The sequence below is a fragment of the Oncorhynchus gorbuscha genome, unplaced genomic scaffold (assembly GCF_021184085.1).
Source record: "Oncorhynchus gorbuscha isolate QuinsamMale2020 ecotype Even-year unplaced genomic scaffold, OgorEven_v1.0 Un_scaffold_3006, whole genome shotgun sequence".
Taxonomy (NCBI): Eukaryota; Metazoa; Chordata; class Actinopteri; order Salmoniformes; family Salmonidae; genus Oncorhynchus; species Oncorhynchus gorbuscha.
This window is the reverse complement of record NW_025747368.1, coordinates 19,835-33,724: the sequence shown is the minus strand read 5'-3', so window position 1 is coordinate 33,724 and position 13,890 is coordinate 19,835. Positions and strand designations below refer to the sequence as shown.

General features: G+C 41.0%; 1 protein-coding gene across 3 annotated transcripts in view; it reads left to right on the top strand.

The window, feature by feature from the left end:
* The window catches only part of LOC124027217 (growth hormone-inducible transmembrane protein-like), a 28,913-nt gene that overhangs the window by 1,609 nt on the left and 13,414 nt on the right, over nt 1-13,890 (top strand). For 2 of the 3 annotated variants that reach the window (XM_046339682.1, XM_046339679.1), the window contains exons 2-5: nt 1,857-1,969; nt 3,219-3,376; nt 12,995-13,097; nt 13,304-13,415. In XM_046339682.1, the coding sequence (XP_046195638.1) occupies nt 3,242-3,376; nt 12,995-13,097; nt 13,304-13,415 (350 nt within the window). In that variant the 5' untranslated portion in view covers nt 1,857-1,969; nt 3,219-3,241. The remainder of the gene's footprint in view (nt 1-1,856; nt 1,970-3,218; nt 3,377-12,994; nt 13,098-13,303; nt 13,416-13,890) is intronic. The other variant, XM_046339681.1, reaches the window with a different exon arrangement.

The window sequence follows — 13,890 nt, the reverse complement described above, 5'->3', positions numbered from 1 at the left end:
ACTATAGCGAGCAAGCTGCTAAGTTAAATGACTTACGCAATGGTTACAAAGCAAGGAACATTCTCTGCCAAATTAAATGTATATTTTTTTGTGACTATGATAGATAGTTATGGTACTTTTGTGTTCATGATCCTCGTTATTTAATTGAACTTTTCCAAGCTTTGGGATTCTGTAGTTAGCTAATGTTAGCTAACATACTGTGTTATGAAAAACATAGCTAGCTTACAAGCTGATCATTCTGGTTATCACTCCCCTTTGTATACTGAACAAAAATATAAAAGCAACAATTAAAAGATTTGACTGAGTTTCAGTTCTTTATAAGGAAATCAGTCAATTGAAATACATTCATTATGCCCTAATCTAATGAGTTCATGTTTCTAGGCAGGGGCACAGCCATTGGTGGGCATACCAGGCCCAACCAATCAGAACGAGTTTTTCCACAAAAAAAGGGCATTATTACAGACAGAAATACTCCTCAGTTTCTTCAGCTGTTCGGGTGGCTGGTCTCAGATGATCATGCAGGTGAAGAAGCCGGCTGTGGAGGTCCTGGGCTGGTGTGGTTACATGTAGTCATTTTGAGGCCGGTTGGACTACTGCCAAATTCTGTAAAATGATTTTGGATGCGGCTCATGGTAGAGAAATGAACATTACATTCTCTGGCAACAGATCTTGTGGACATTCCTGCAGTCAGCATGCCAATTGCGCGCTCCCTCAACTTGAGACATCTGTGGCATTGTGTTGTGTGACAAAACTGCACATTTTATAGAGGCCTTTTGTCCTCAGCACAAGGTGCACCTGTGTAATGGTCATGCTGTTTAATCAACTTCTTGATATGCCAAACAATTGAAGAATTGTTTACTTACAGGGATGTAAACAAATTTGATAGAAGTAAGCATCTTGTGTTTCTGAAACATTTCAGCTCATGAAACATGGGAGCAACCCTTTACATGTTGTTTACATTTGGGTCACTATAGAAAACGAGCAAGTTGCCTGACAATGACTGTGATCGCAAATATATATTTTTTTATAACTAACCCAAGATAGACCAGAACATGTAATTTCCAATTGGAGCAAATGAATCATAGTTTTGGAAATGAACTGTATGGAGATAAAATATTTCATTGATGAAAAGATTCCGGCCACTATTTGGTAGTGAGTGAGAAGATTCCGGCCACTGGGCATCCTCATCACCATATTTGGTAGTGAGTGAGAAGATTCCGGCCACTGGGCATCCTCATCACCATATTTGGTAGTGAGTGGAAACGCCAACTGGATGCTTCATATTTATACATCCTTTAAAATATCTAGCTCATTGTTCTTCTATCTGTGGTGATACCTCTGGTTCACAGTCTGAGATTATTGGTATATATTAGTCTGGAAAAAGGCTTCTCACAAGCTCTACTACAAACCAGAATGTTGAATACAATTATATTTTAACTTACTGTACCAGTTGTCTGTTCAGTTTCTCCTTTTGCAGGTTGGGATGTGAGACAATATATTCACAGGAACGTTTAATTACAAACTTTTCAGAGCGCTGTTATTGAGTTAATATTTCTATCACCCGAAACATGGGCAGAAACATGTATTCACATGGACGAACTCTGCAAGCAAAGACCTACAGTATAGAGACAGGCAGAGACTGCTTCTCCAATAGAAATCCCAGATCGTGGCGACGTTGATTAGCTCATACACAGAAACGTCATCGGCTCGCGCCAAACTGCAGATATGTAGGCCGTCAAATCAAAGGAACTCCTTCGATTTTTAAAGTTGATTTAGAAGAAAATGAAAACGTGTCAGTTTGTCACAAGGTTGAAGTAATGACATGTTCAACTACTGAAGACATTGTGCCTTTTTAGATTGAGAAAGTCAACAACTAAGGAAGAATTGTTCACTTCTCTCGTTGACTTCTCAAACCCCAACCTGGTCTGTTTCGCAAGTGTTCCCGGAAGTCTTTCAACGTTGTATCCATGTAAGTATCCATGCTTCTCCTGCCTGTATTTAAGTATCCATGCTTCTCCTGCCTGTATTTAAGTATCCATGCTTCTCCTGCCTGTATTTAAGTATCCATGCTTCTCCTGCCTGTATTTAAGTATCCATGCTTCTCCTGCCTGTATTTAAGTATCCATGCTTCTCCTGCCTGTATTTAAGTATCCATGCTTCTCCTGCCTGTATTTAAGTATCCATGCTTCTCCTGCCTGTATTTAAGTATCCATGCTTCTCCTGCCTGTATTTAAGTATCCATGCTTCTCCTGCCTGTATTTAAGTATCCATGCTTCTCCTGCCTGTATTTAAGTATCCATGCTTCTCCTGCCTGTATTTAAGTATCCATGCTTCTCCTGCCTGTATTTAAGTATCCATGCTTCTCCTGTCTGTATTTAAGTATCCATGCTTCTCCTGCCTGTATTTAAGTATCCATGCTTCTCCTGCCTGTATTTAAGTATCCATGCTTCTCCTGTCTGTATTTACAAGTATCCATGCTTCTCCTGTCTGTATTTACAAGTATCCATGCTTCTCCTGTCTGTATTTAAGTATCCATGCTTCTCCTGTCTGTATTTAAGTATCCATGCTTCTCCTGCCTGTATTTAAGTATCCATGCTTCTCCTGCCTGTATTTAAGTACCCATGCTTCTCCTGCCTGTATTTAAGTATCCATGCTTCTCCTGCCTGTATTTAAGTATCCATGCTTCTCCTGCCTGTATTTTCATCTTGGACTCATGCTTCAGGTGATAGAAATGTTAACTCACTACCAGCGCTTTGACTTTAATTATACTTTCCTGTAGAGATATTGTACTTTCCTGTAGAGATATTGTATCACATTCATGAAAAAGGACAGTTATAATATATGATGTATTTGACATTCTGGCTGAGGTCATGAGAAGAAACTTTCCTGATCCAAACGCTCATTAATGCCCGACGTAGAATGCAATTCAACATTTGGTTTTCAGGCTCGTGTGCTAAAGTTAACTGATTATAGTCACACGGTTGTATTTACATAGACAAGTGTTGCTCCCTATTGGGTGGCACCAAAATAGTCAGTGGGAAGCCAGAATCTTAAATACAATTCAATCAACTTACTGTGCCGATGGGCAGTTGGTCATTATGACGGGGAATTTGAGACAAAATATCTAAAGGAACGTTTCAAAACGTGTATCTGTTGTAGACCCATTTCCTCTCTGCTTACCTCATGCTTCAGTTGATATAAATCGGGCCTGTTTTCAGAGCTGTAATTCCAGAGCTTCATCATGGCCATGTTGGTGAGGCTAGCATGCCTGCGCAGTCTCCCTGTGTCCGGGCTGCGTTCTGTGTTGACCCAGGGCTCTCCAGCCCTGAGGACCTCCACCCTGAAGAGCTGCCCGCCCCTCCTCAAGGTCCACCAGGTAACACATCAGGGCTTTTGACATTGTTGGACTGTTCCAACACTCACATTATTACTACAATAAACTAAGACATTTATAGAACACAATGCTTCCACTGGGGGGAAAAATATGTGCACATTTATCTATATGCCAACAGTTTGTAAAAATGCCATTAATGATCATAACCAGTACAGATAACATCCTAATTGTTCAATTGCCTCATACTTAAACAATAAAAGACAAGTACCTTTTTAATTTATTGAAACCGTAATATCAACTGGTTGACATTCAGATGCATCAAAGCTCTCTACCGAGAGACTGAAAAACAGCTTCTATCTCAAGGCCATCAGACTTAAACAGCCACCACTAACATTGAGTGGCTGCTGCCAACACACTGACTCAACTCCAGCCACTTTAATAATGGGAATTGATGTAAAATATATCACTATTCACTTTTAACAATGCTACTTAATATAATGTTTACCTACCCTACATTATTCATCTCCTATGTATATACTGTACTCTATATCATCTACTGCATCTTTATGTAATACATGTATCACTAGACACTTTAAACTATGCCACTTTGTTTACATACCCTACATTACTCATCTCATATTGTACTCAATACTGTACTCGATACCATCTACTGTATCTTGCCTATGCTGCTCTGTACCATCACTCATTCATATCTTTATGTACATATTATTTATCCCTTTCCACTTGTGTCTATAAGGTAGTAGTTTTGGAATTGTTAGCTAGATTACTTGTTGGTTATTACTGCATTGTCGGAACTAGAAGCACAAGCATTTCGCTACACTCACATTAACATCTGCTAACCATGTGTAGTGTGACAAGTACATTTGATTTGATTAAATTGTATTGTGGAACACCATATTCAATAAGGCAGTGATGTCATAAGTGGCGCTTGCTTGTAGAAGCCTATGCAATGGAATAGCCTTGTTTTGTTAATTTAGCAGACAATATGCTCTTATTTCCCGAGGCCTTATCAGTCAAGACACCTATTTTATTGTAAAAAAAAACAACATTGTAATATTACAGAATAAAATGGAAGAGAATTTGAAACGCGGCTCAATTTGGTAAGTAGATAAAAAAAATAAGGGTTACAACACAATTTATTGTTTTCAATATACAGCTGTTCAATGTAGTTTATTCCGCCTGCTCTTTGGAATTTTCTAAGTGGATTAGCAATTCCACATTGAGCGCTGCATGGGGATGAATTACGGCTACGGCATCTGTTTGGAGAGTAGGCCTACGCTTAATGATTCTGATTTAAAATACGCTTTTTATGAATAATGTTTTAACATATTTTCAGTGTGAAACCTGTCTATGTTTACCACTGGCCTAGGCTATAAGCCTGCTAATCAATCCTGTTAATCCTGTTACCTGCACTGTGGGATTTTATTCCAACTAGGCACCACACCTTTTTATTGATTTTGTTTAACCTTTATTTAACTAGAAAGTCAGTTAAGAACAAATTCTTATTTACAATGACGGCCAAACCCGGACAACGCTGGGCCGATTGTGTGCCGCCCCTATTGGACTCCCAATCAATTGTTCAGTTCAGTTATTCCCTAAATGAAATACACAAGGTCTTCCAGGTCAGTTAAATCCAAAACGTAAAGCAAGAGGGACTAGCAGTTCACAAAGTAGGGTCATCACTAGTTACCACAGCCACAAAGTCATAAACCCTGCCTATTTCTACAATTTGGTCTGATTTAAAATCAGATTTTAAACCTAACCATAGACCATAACCTCACTGCTAACCCTAACCTAAAGAAGACCAAAAGCACTTTTTTCCCCCATGAATTTTTACTCTATAGCCAATTTTTACTTTGGCTGTGGTAACTAGTGACAACCGCAAAGTAGCCTAAGAGGAAAATAGACTGGACTCAGTTATTACCAACCTGCAGGTCGTTGTTGGAACACATATTCCCCAACTTCAGTCAACAAGTCCAGTTTGAGTTTGTGATAATGATGTTGGCATTTACAGAAACCCAGCCTAAAACCCCAAACAGCAAGCAATGCAGATGCAGAATCAGTTAGACTAGTTTTATAATAATAATAATAATAATATATGCCATTTAGCAGACGCTTTTATCCAAAGCGACTTACAATCATGTGTGCATACATTCTATGTATGGGTGGTCCCGGGGATCGAACCCACTACCCTGGCGTTACAAGCACCATGCTCTACCAACTGAGCTACAGAAGGACCAGAAGGCGTTTATTTCTGTAGGTCTAACGGGAGCTTGTGTTTACAGGGAGTGGTTGGAAACACAGTGGAGTGAGACACCGAGGGGAAAGGGAATTTAGGGAGAAGAACTGTGGGATGCTTGGCTTGGTTTTCTTCTGTTTTGTCCTTACCAGTAATACAGATAGACATAAAATAGAGAAATAAGTGATAAGATAACAAAGTTAATAATCAACACTAGATTAATTAATTACACTACATGAAGACACACGGTTGGAATTGATTGAGCCATACAGAACAACTCTTGTCTGTATGTAGTTGCTATATATCTGTTGAGTTTTCTCTGAGCGGGGGAGATGAAGAGAGACCAGTCTCTCTGTAGCTGGTGGCTCCCTGTCCTGGTTTGTTATGCTGCTGATTTACTCCTTGGTTACCGACTTCTCCAAGTCCAAATGTTTTGGCCCCAAAGCGTGAAGGTTTCTATAGCTACTTCACATACATTCCCATGCAGTCACATTGCTGGCACAGGCTCAATGAGAGCTTGAATCTCTCCTAAGACTGCAAATATTTGCATATGTAAGTCCCCTAAGGCGGCAAATATTTGGATATGTGTAGCTTGTTTTGGAGGTGTGTGTGTATAAAAAATATATATATATATTTTCTCTGGTATTGTCCCTGTCACGTGTTGGCACCCTCCAATGCCCCCTTCTTTGTCTCAGGGTCTTTAGCATGTCATGTTTCAGCTGGCATGTCTCAGGGTCTTTAGCATGTCATGTTTCAGCTGGCATGTCTCGGGGTCTTTAGCATGTCATGTTTCAGCTGGCATGTCTCGGGGTCTTTAGCATGTCATGTTTCAGCTGACATGTCTCGGGGTCTTTAGCATGTCATGTTTCAGCTGACATGTCTCGGGGTCTTTAGCATGTCATGTTTCAGCTGACATGTCTCGGTCTTTAGCATGTCATGTTTCAGCTGACATGTCTCGGGGTCTTTAGCATGTCATGTTTCAGCTGACATGTCTCGGGGTCTTTAGCATGTCATGTTTCAGCTGACATGTCTCGGGGTCTTTAGCATGTCATGTTTCAGCTGACATGTCTCGGGGTCTTTAGCATGTCATGTTTCAGCTGACATGTCTCGGGGTCTTTAGCATGTCATGTTTCAGCTGACATGTCTTTAGCATGTCATGTTTCAGCTGACATGTCTTTAGCATGTCATGTTTCAGCTGACATGTCTTTAGCATGTCATGTTTCAGCTGACATGTCTTTAGCATGTCATGTTTCAGCTGACATGTCTTTAGCATGTCATGTTTCAGCTGACATGTCTTTAGCATGTCATGTTTCAGCTGACATGTCTCGGGGTCTTTAAATCAAATGTAATTTATCACATGCTTTGTGTAGACTCCCAATTACTTATGGGCCCTTCCCAACAATGCAGAGAGGAAAATAAAAATAGTAATACTAGGATTGATAACTTGTCTTTATACACGTGTTACCAGTACCGAGTCCACGTACAGGGTTACGGGGTAGATATGTACATATAAGTAGGGATAAAGTGACTAGGCAGCAGGATAGATAATAAACAGTAACATCAGCTAATGTGATGAGTCAAAAGAGTTTGTGCAGAAAGGGTCAATGCAGGTGGTCCTGGTAGCTATTGGTTAATTATTTACCAGTCTTATGGCTTGGGAATATAAACGGTTTAGGATCCTATTGGTTACAGACTTCGTATGCTGGTACCGCTTGCTGTGTGGTAGCAGAGAGAACAGTATGACTTGGGTGGCTGGAGTCTTTGACAATTTTTAGGTCCTTCCTCTGACACCGCCTGGTATAGAGGTCCCGGATGGTATGGATCTCGGCCCCAGTGATGTACTGGGCTGTACAAACTTCCCTATGTAGAACCTTGTGGTTGGATGCCAAGCAGTTGCCATACCAAGCGGAGATGCAGCCAGTCAATATGCTCTCAATGGTGCAGCTGTAGAACGTCTTGAGAATCTGAGGGCCCCATGCCAAGTATTCTCAGCTCCCCCTCGGGAGGCTGAACAAACTTAATGATGGTGTTGGAGCTATGCGTAGCCACGCAGTCGTGGGTGAACAGGGAGTACAGGAGGCGGACTTAGCACGCGGCCCTGAGGAGCCCCCATCTTGAGTATCAGTTTGGGGGATGTGTTGTTGCCTACCCTCTCCACCTGAGGGCGGCCCGTTAGGAAGTCCAGGACCCAGTTGCAGAGGAAGGTGTTCAGTCCCAGGGTCCTTAGTTTAGTGATGAGCATGGCGGGTACTATGGTGTTGAAAGCTTGGCTATAGTCAATGAACAGTATTCTCACATAGTTGTTCCTTTTGTCCATTTGGAAGAGGCCAGTATGAAGTGCAATAGAGATTGTGTCAGCTGTGGTTTTGTTGGAGTGGTATGCAAATTGAAGTGGGTCCAGGGTGTCTGGAATAATGGTGTTGATGTGAACCATGACCAACCTTTCAAAGTATTTCATGGCTACAGGATGATAGTCATTTAGACAGGTTACCTTGGCGTTCTTGGGCACAGGGACTTTGGTGGTCTGCTTGAAACATGTTGGTATTGCAGACTGGGTCAGGGAGAGGTTGAAAATGTCAGTGAAGACACTTGCCAGCTGGTCAGCGCTAGCTCTGAGTATGAGCCCTGGTAATCTGAATGTTAACCTGTTTAACCTCTTAGTGATAAGTGAGACGTCTGCGTCCCAACTAGCCAACAGGAAATGGAAATGCGCAACGCCAAATGCTAATAGCACTCGCTAAAACTCAAACTTTCATTAAAACACACATGCAAGGTACTGAATTTAAGCTACACTCGTTGTGAATCTAGCCAACAAGTCAGATTTTTAGAATGCTTTTCGGCGAAAGCAAGAGAAGCTATTATCTGATAGCATGCAACACCCCGAAATACCCGAAGGGGACGTAAACAAAAGAATTAGCATAGCCGGCGCTACACAAAACGCAGAAATAAAATATAAAACATTCATTACCTTTGACGAGCTTCTTTGTTGGCACTCCTATATGTCCCATAAACATCACTATTGGGTCTTTTTTTTTTCTCGACTGAATCGGTCCATATATACCCAAAATGTCCATTTATGAAGACTGTGTGATCCAGGAAAAAACACTGTTTCAAAACGCAACGTAATTTTTTAAAATTAAAAAAGTTGCCTATAAACTTTGACAAAACACTTCAAACTACTTTTGTAATCCAACTTTAGGTATTAGTATACGGTAATAATCTATCAAATTGATCACGGGGCGATGTGTATTCAATAGCTCCACGTCTACAAATGATGGTCGCAAATCTCTCTTCCAAAACATCCTGTCGTGCACCGGATGACATGGGGTGTCTCCTTCATTTGACCAAGGAACAACCTCAAGGCAATTGCCAAGACTGGCGACATTGTGTGGAAGCTGTAGGACTTGTATATCTATCTATCTATTTTGCCTTGCCATAGACAATACAGGCAACTGGCGCATTGATATATATATATTTTTTGGTGATCCGTTTTCCTTGGGCTTTTTCACGAAACACACGTTCTGTTATAGTCACAGCCGTGATTTAACCAGTTTTAGAAACTTCAGAGTGTTTTCTATCCGCACATACTAATCATATGCATATACTATATTCCTGGCATGAGTAGCAGGACATTGAAATGTTGTGCGATTTTTAACCAAATGTTCGAAAAAGTAGGCCTAATGCTTAAGAGGGTCTCACATCAGCTACATTGAGCATGATCACACAGTCCGAACAGCTTGTACTCTCATGCATGATTCAGTGTTGCTTGCCTCGAAGCAAGCATAAAGGTTTTTAGCTTGCCCGGTAGGCTTGCGTCAATGGGCAGCTCGCCGCTGGGTTTCCTTTAGTCATCTGTGATAGATTGCTAACTCTGCCACAGCCGACGAGCATCAGAGCCGGCGTAGTAGGATTCGATCTTAGTCCTGTGTTGAAGCTTTGCCTGTTTGACGGCTCGTCGGAGGTTGTGCTGGAATTTCTTATAAGCATTCGTGTCCCACTCCTAGGTTAGTGTCCCACTCCTAGATTAGTGTCCCACTCCTAGATAGCAGCAATGTATTACAGCAGCAATGTATTACAGCTCTATCAAATAATTGTTCTCCCCACTGTAGGTTGAAGTCATCAAAACAACTCGTTTTTCAACCACTACACAAATGTCTTGTTAACAAACTATAGTTTTAGCAAGTCGGTTAGGACATCTACTTTGTGCATGACACAAGTCGTTTTTCCAACAATTGTTTTCAGACAGATTATTTCACTTATAATTCACTGTATCACAATTCCAGTGGGTCAGAAGTTTACATACACTAAGCTGACTGTGCCTTTAAACATGGCTTTAGAAGCTGCTAATTGATGTCAATTGGAGGTGTACCTGTGGATGTATTTCAAGACCTACCTTCAAACTTAATGCCTCTTTGCTTGACATCATAGAAAAATACAAAGAAATCAGCAAAGACCTCAGAAAATATTGTGGACCTCCACAAGTCTGGTTCATCATTGGGAGCAATTTCCAAATGCCTGAAGGTACCACATTCATCTGTACCAACAATAGTAAGCAAGTATAAACACCATGGGACCACGCAGCCGTCATACTGTTCAGGAAGGAGACTCATTCTGTCTCCTAGAGATGAACCATACTTTGGTGCGAAAAGTGCAAATCAGTCCCAGAACAACAGCAAAGGACCTTGTGAAGATGCTGGAGGAAACGGGTACCAAAGTATTACAGGGTAGCCTAGTGGTTAGAGCGTTGGACTAGTAACCGGAAGGTTGCAAGTTCAAACCCCCGAGCTGACAAGGTGCAAATCTGTCGTTCTGCCCCTGAACAGGCAGTTAACCCACTGTTCCTAGGCCGTCATTGAAAATAAGAATTTGTTCTTAACTGACTTGCCTGGTTAAATAAAGGTTAAAAAAATATATAATAATATTCACAGTAAATTGAGTCCTATATCGACATAACCTGAAAGGCAGCTCAGCAAGGAAGAAGCTACTGCTCCAAAACCGCCATAAAAAAGCCAGACTACGGTTTGCAGTTAGACATTGGGACAAAGGTTGTACTTTTGGGAGAAATGTGGTCTGGTCTGATGAGACAATAATGGAACCGTTTGGCCATAATGATCATCGTTATGTTTGGAGGAGAAAGGGGGAGCTTTGCAAGCCGAAGAACACCATCCCAATCGTGAAGCACGGTCGTGGCAGCGTCATGTTGTGGGGGTGCTTTGCTGTAGGAGGGTCTGGTGCACTTCACAAAATAGATAGCATCTTGAAGGAAAATTGTGGATATATTGAAGCAACATTTCAAGACATCAGTCAGGAAGTTAAAGCTTGGTCGCAAATGGGTCTTCCAAATGGACAATGACTCCAAGCATACTTCCAAAGTTGTGACAAAATGGCTTAAGGACAACAGTCAAGGTATTGGAGTGGCCATCACAAAGCCCTGACCTCAAACCTATATTAACTTTGTGGGCAGATCTGAATAAGCGTGTGTGAGCAAGAAGGCCTACAAACCTGACTCAGTTACACCAGCTCTGTCAGGAGGAATTGGCAAAAACTCACCAAACTTATTGTGGGAAGCTTGTGGAAGGCTACCTAAACGTTTGACCCAAGTTAAATAATTTAAAGGGCAATGCTACCAAATACTAATTGAGTGTATGTAAACATCTGACCCACTGGGAATGTGATAAAAGAAATAAAAGCTGAAATAAATCATTCTCTCTACTATTATTCTGACATTTCACATTCTTAAAATAAAGTGATGATCCTAACAGACCTAAAACCGGGAATTCTTACTAGGATTAAATGTCAGGAAGTGTGATAGACTGAGTTTAAATGTATTTGACCAAGGTGTATGTAAGCTTCTGACAACTGTATTGATGAAGCCGGTGACTGATGTGGAAATCTGATGTCCGGAAGCTCTTTTCAGTCACAGGAAACGCTGTATCAAAACAAAGTTACAATCAAAGCCCCCAATAATACACAAAATGGAAGAATCGGTCAAGAGCCTGTAAACCAGCATCTATCCATTAGTGCCGTTCTCTTGCTCGGCTCGCAATTGAATTAAAGGGCAACTACATCTGCCAATATATATATATATATATATATATATATGTTAGTGTGTTCCCAGACCTCCAAAAGTGGTCTCCTGATGTGTTTTCAAGCATTGTTGACTTGACTTTTTAGTTTTTCTATAAAAAGTGGGATTTGAGAGTGAACCTGAAAAAACTAGGAAACCTTGGAAAAACTAAACTGGGGGAACTAAATTTACCCCCAAAATAAAACTGATTTCATAGGGCCCTACATCTGTAGACTGACTGTTCAAAATGGCTAACAATGAAACCATTTTCGAGATGGTTCTAAACAGTCAATGTAAATATGATATTTCCAAGTTGAAATGTAATGTTGTGTATGGATGGGCTACTTGCTCAGCCTGCGAATTTAAAGATTTGCTTTCTGTGCCGGTTTTCTTTTCATTCAGGACAGTAGTTGCAGTGTGACACTGGCAAATTTACCTGAATGTCAAGCCCTGCAAGGTCATGCTAATTAAAGTTGGCTAGTCATTGTTAGCCTGGTTCTATATGTAATGCAGGCACATTATGGGACACAGGTAATGACTAGAGCCCTGCCAGTACAGATGATGATGATGACTGGATCGGTTTTAGACAATCGTGAATGCATTACGGGACACAGGTAATGACTAGAGCCCTGCCAGTACAGATGATGATGATGACTGGATCGGTTTTAGACAATCGTGAATGCATTACGGGACACAGGTAATGACTAGAGCCCTGCCAGTACAGATGATGATGATGGTGATGATGACTGGATCGGTTTTAGACAATAGTGAATGCATTACGGGTGGTCTAATAAGATAACATATGGAGTTGTTTTAACACGGTCATACCAAGGATCATTTAGCTACTTGAGTTTTAGGACCCTTAAGATATCAAAAAATTATATATATAAAATATTAGATGAAACCTAGATGAGCATGCTTCTACACCTGCATTGCTTGCTGTTGGGGGTTTTAGGCTGTGTTTCTGTACAGCACTTTGAGATATCAGCTGATGTAAGAAGGGCTATATAAATACATTTGATTTGATTTACTGATATTAGCCCATAGAAACACATTGAATAACAACTTCATACATGGATAAACAGAGCCTGTACATCTCCAGCTTAAATTGACACATATTTTTATGGCGATTTACATTTTTTTTATAAATAATTTAAAAAATGTAAAATGTATTTATCATTTATAATATATCTGTGGGGCTACGGACATCGACTCGTTTTTCTCTGAAAGATCCGACCTGTGGACAATTTATATTTCTTCAATTGTAGGTCAACATGCCGTAATATTAACTGATTCTGTGTAATATTAACCTTTTACTTTCCTCTTTCATCAGGGCTATTCCACCAAATCCAGATTTGGTTTCCGTCGTGGGAAAACAGCCAAGGACCAGCTCCAACAGGCAGCTTTCCAACCAGCAACTGATACGGCCATCAGAAGTGAATCTATTGACTTACTAAACCATTTAAAAATGTCACCTCGCAACACAAACGTCTGCTTGCTTGGGGGGGGGCAGGATGGATGGACCTGTCATGTAAACACAGGCCCGTCTCACACCCCTCACAGTTACATCATGAAGTCAGTGCCTTGTGCCGGTCAGCAGCAGGTTTTAACTGGTGTAAATGTGCTCTGTATTCCCTTGCAGTGGATAACATGGGCAGGATGTTCCTGGCTGGAGGGGCTGCTGTAGGCCTGGGAGCTCTGTGCTACTACGGACTAGGCATGTCCAATGAGATCGGAGCCATCGAGAGGGCAGTGTGAGTGCTAATGCTTCCATTGGTAGTGTGTGTTGTACTAGTGTTGTCCCATGGTAGTGTGTGTTGTTGTACTGGTGTTATTGACTTTATACTTAGGTACGATTGTGCTTTTTCACAATGCGCTTTTGTTAAATAATTCCCCCTTTGGCGAAGTTTGCTGTCTTTGTTAGGTAGAAATAGTCTTCGCACAGTTCGCAACGAGCCAGGCGGCCCAAACTGCTGCATATACCCTGATTCATGTTAGCAGGCAATATTAACTACATATGCAGGTTTAAAAATATATACTTGTGTATTGATTTTTAAGAAAGGCGTTGATGTTTATGGATAGGTACACACTGGTGCAACGACAGTGCTTTTTTTTCACGAATGCGCTTGTTAACCTGTCTGGTACCCTGCTGTACCAGACAGGTCATCAGAACTCACAGGACTTCGTGTTTTTTCGATAAAGTTCATCTTTATGTCCAAAAACCTCAGT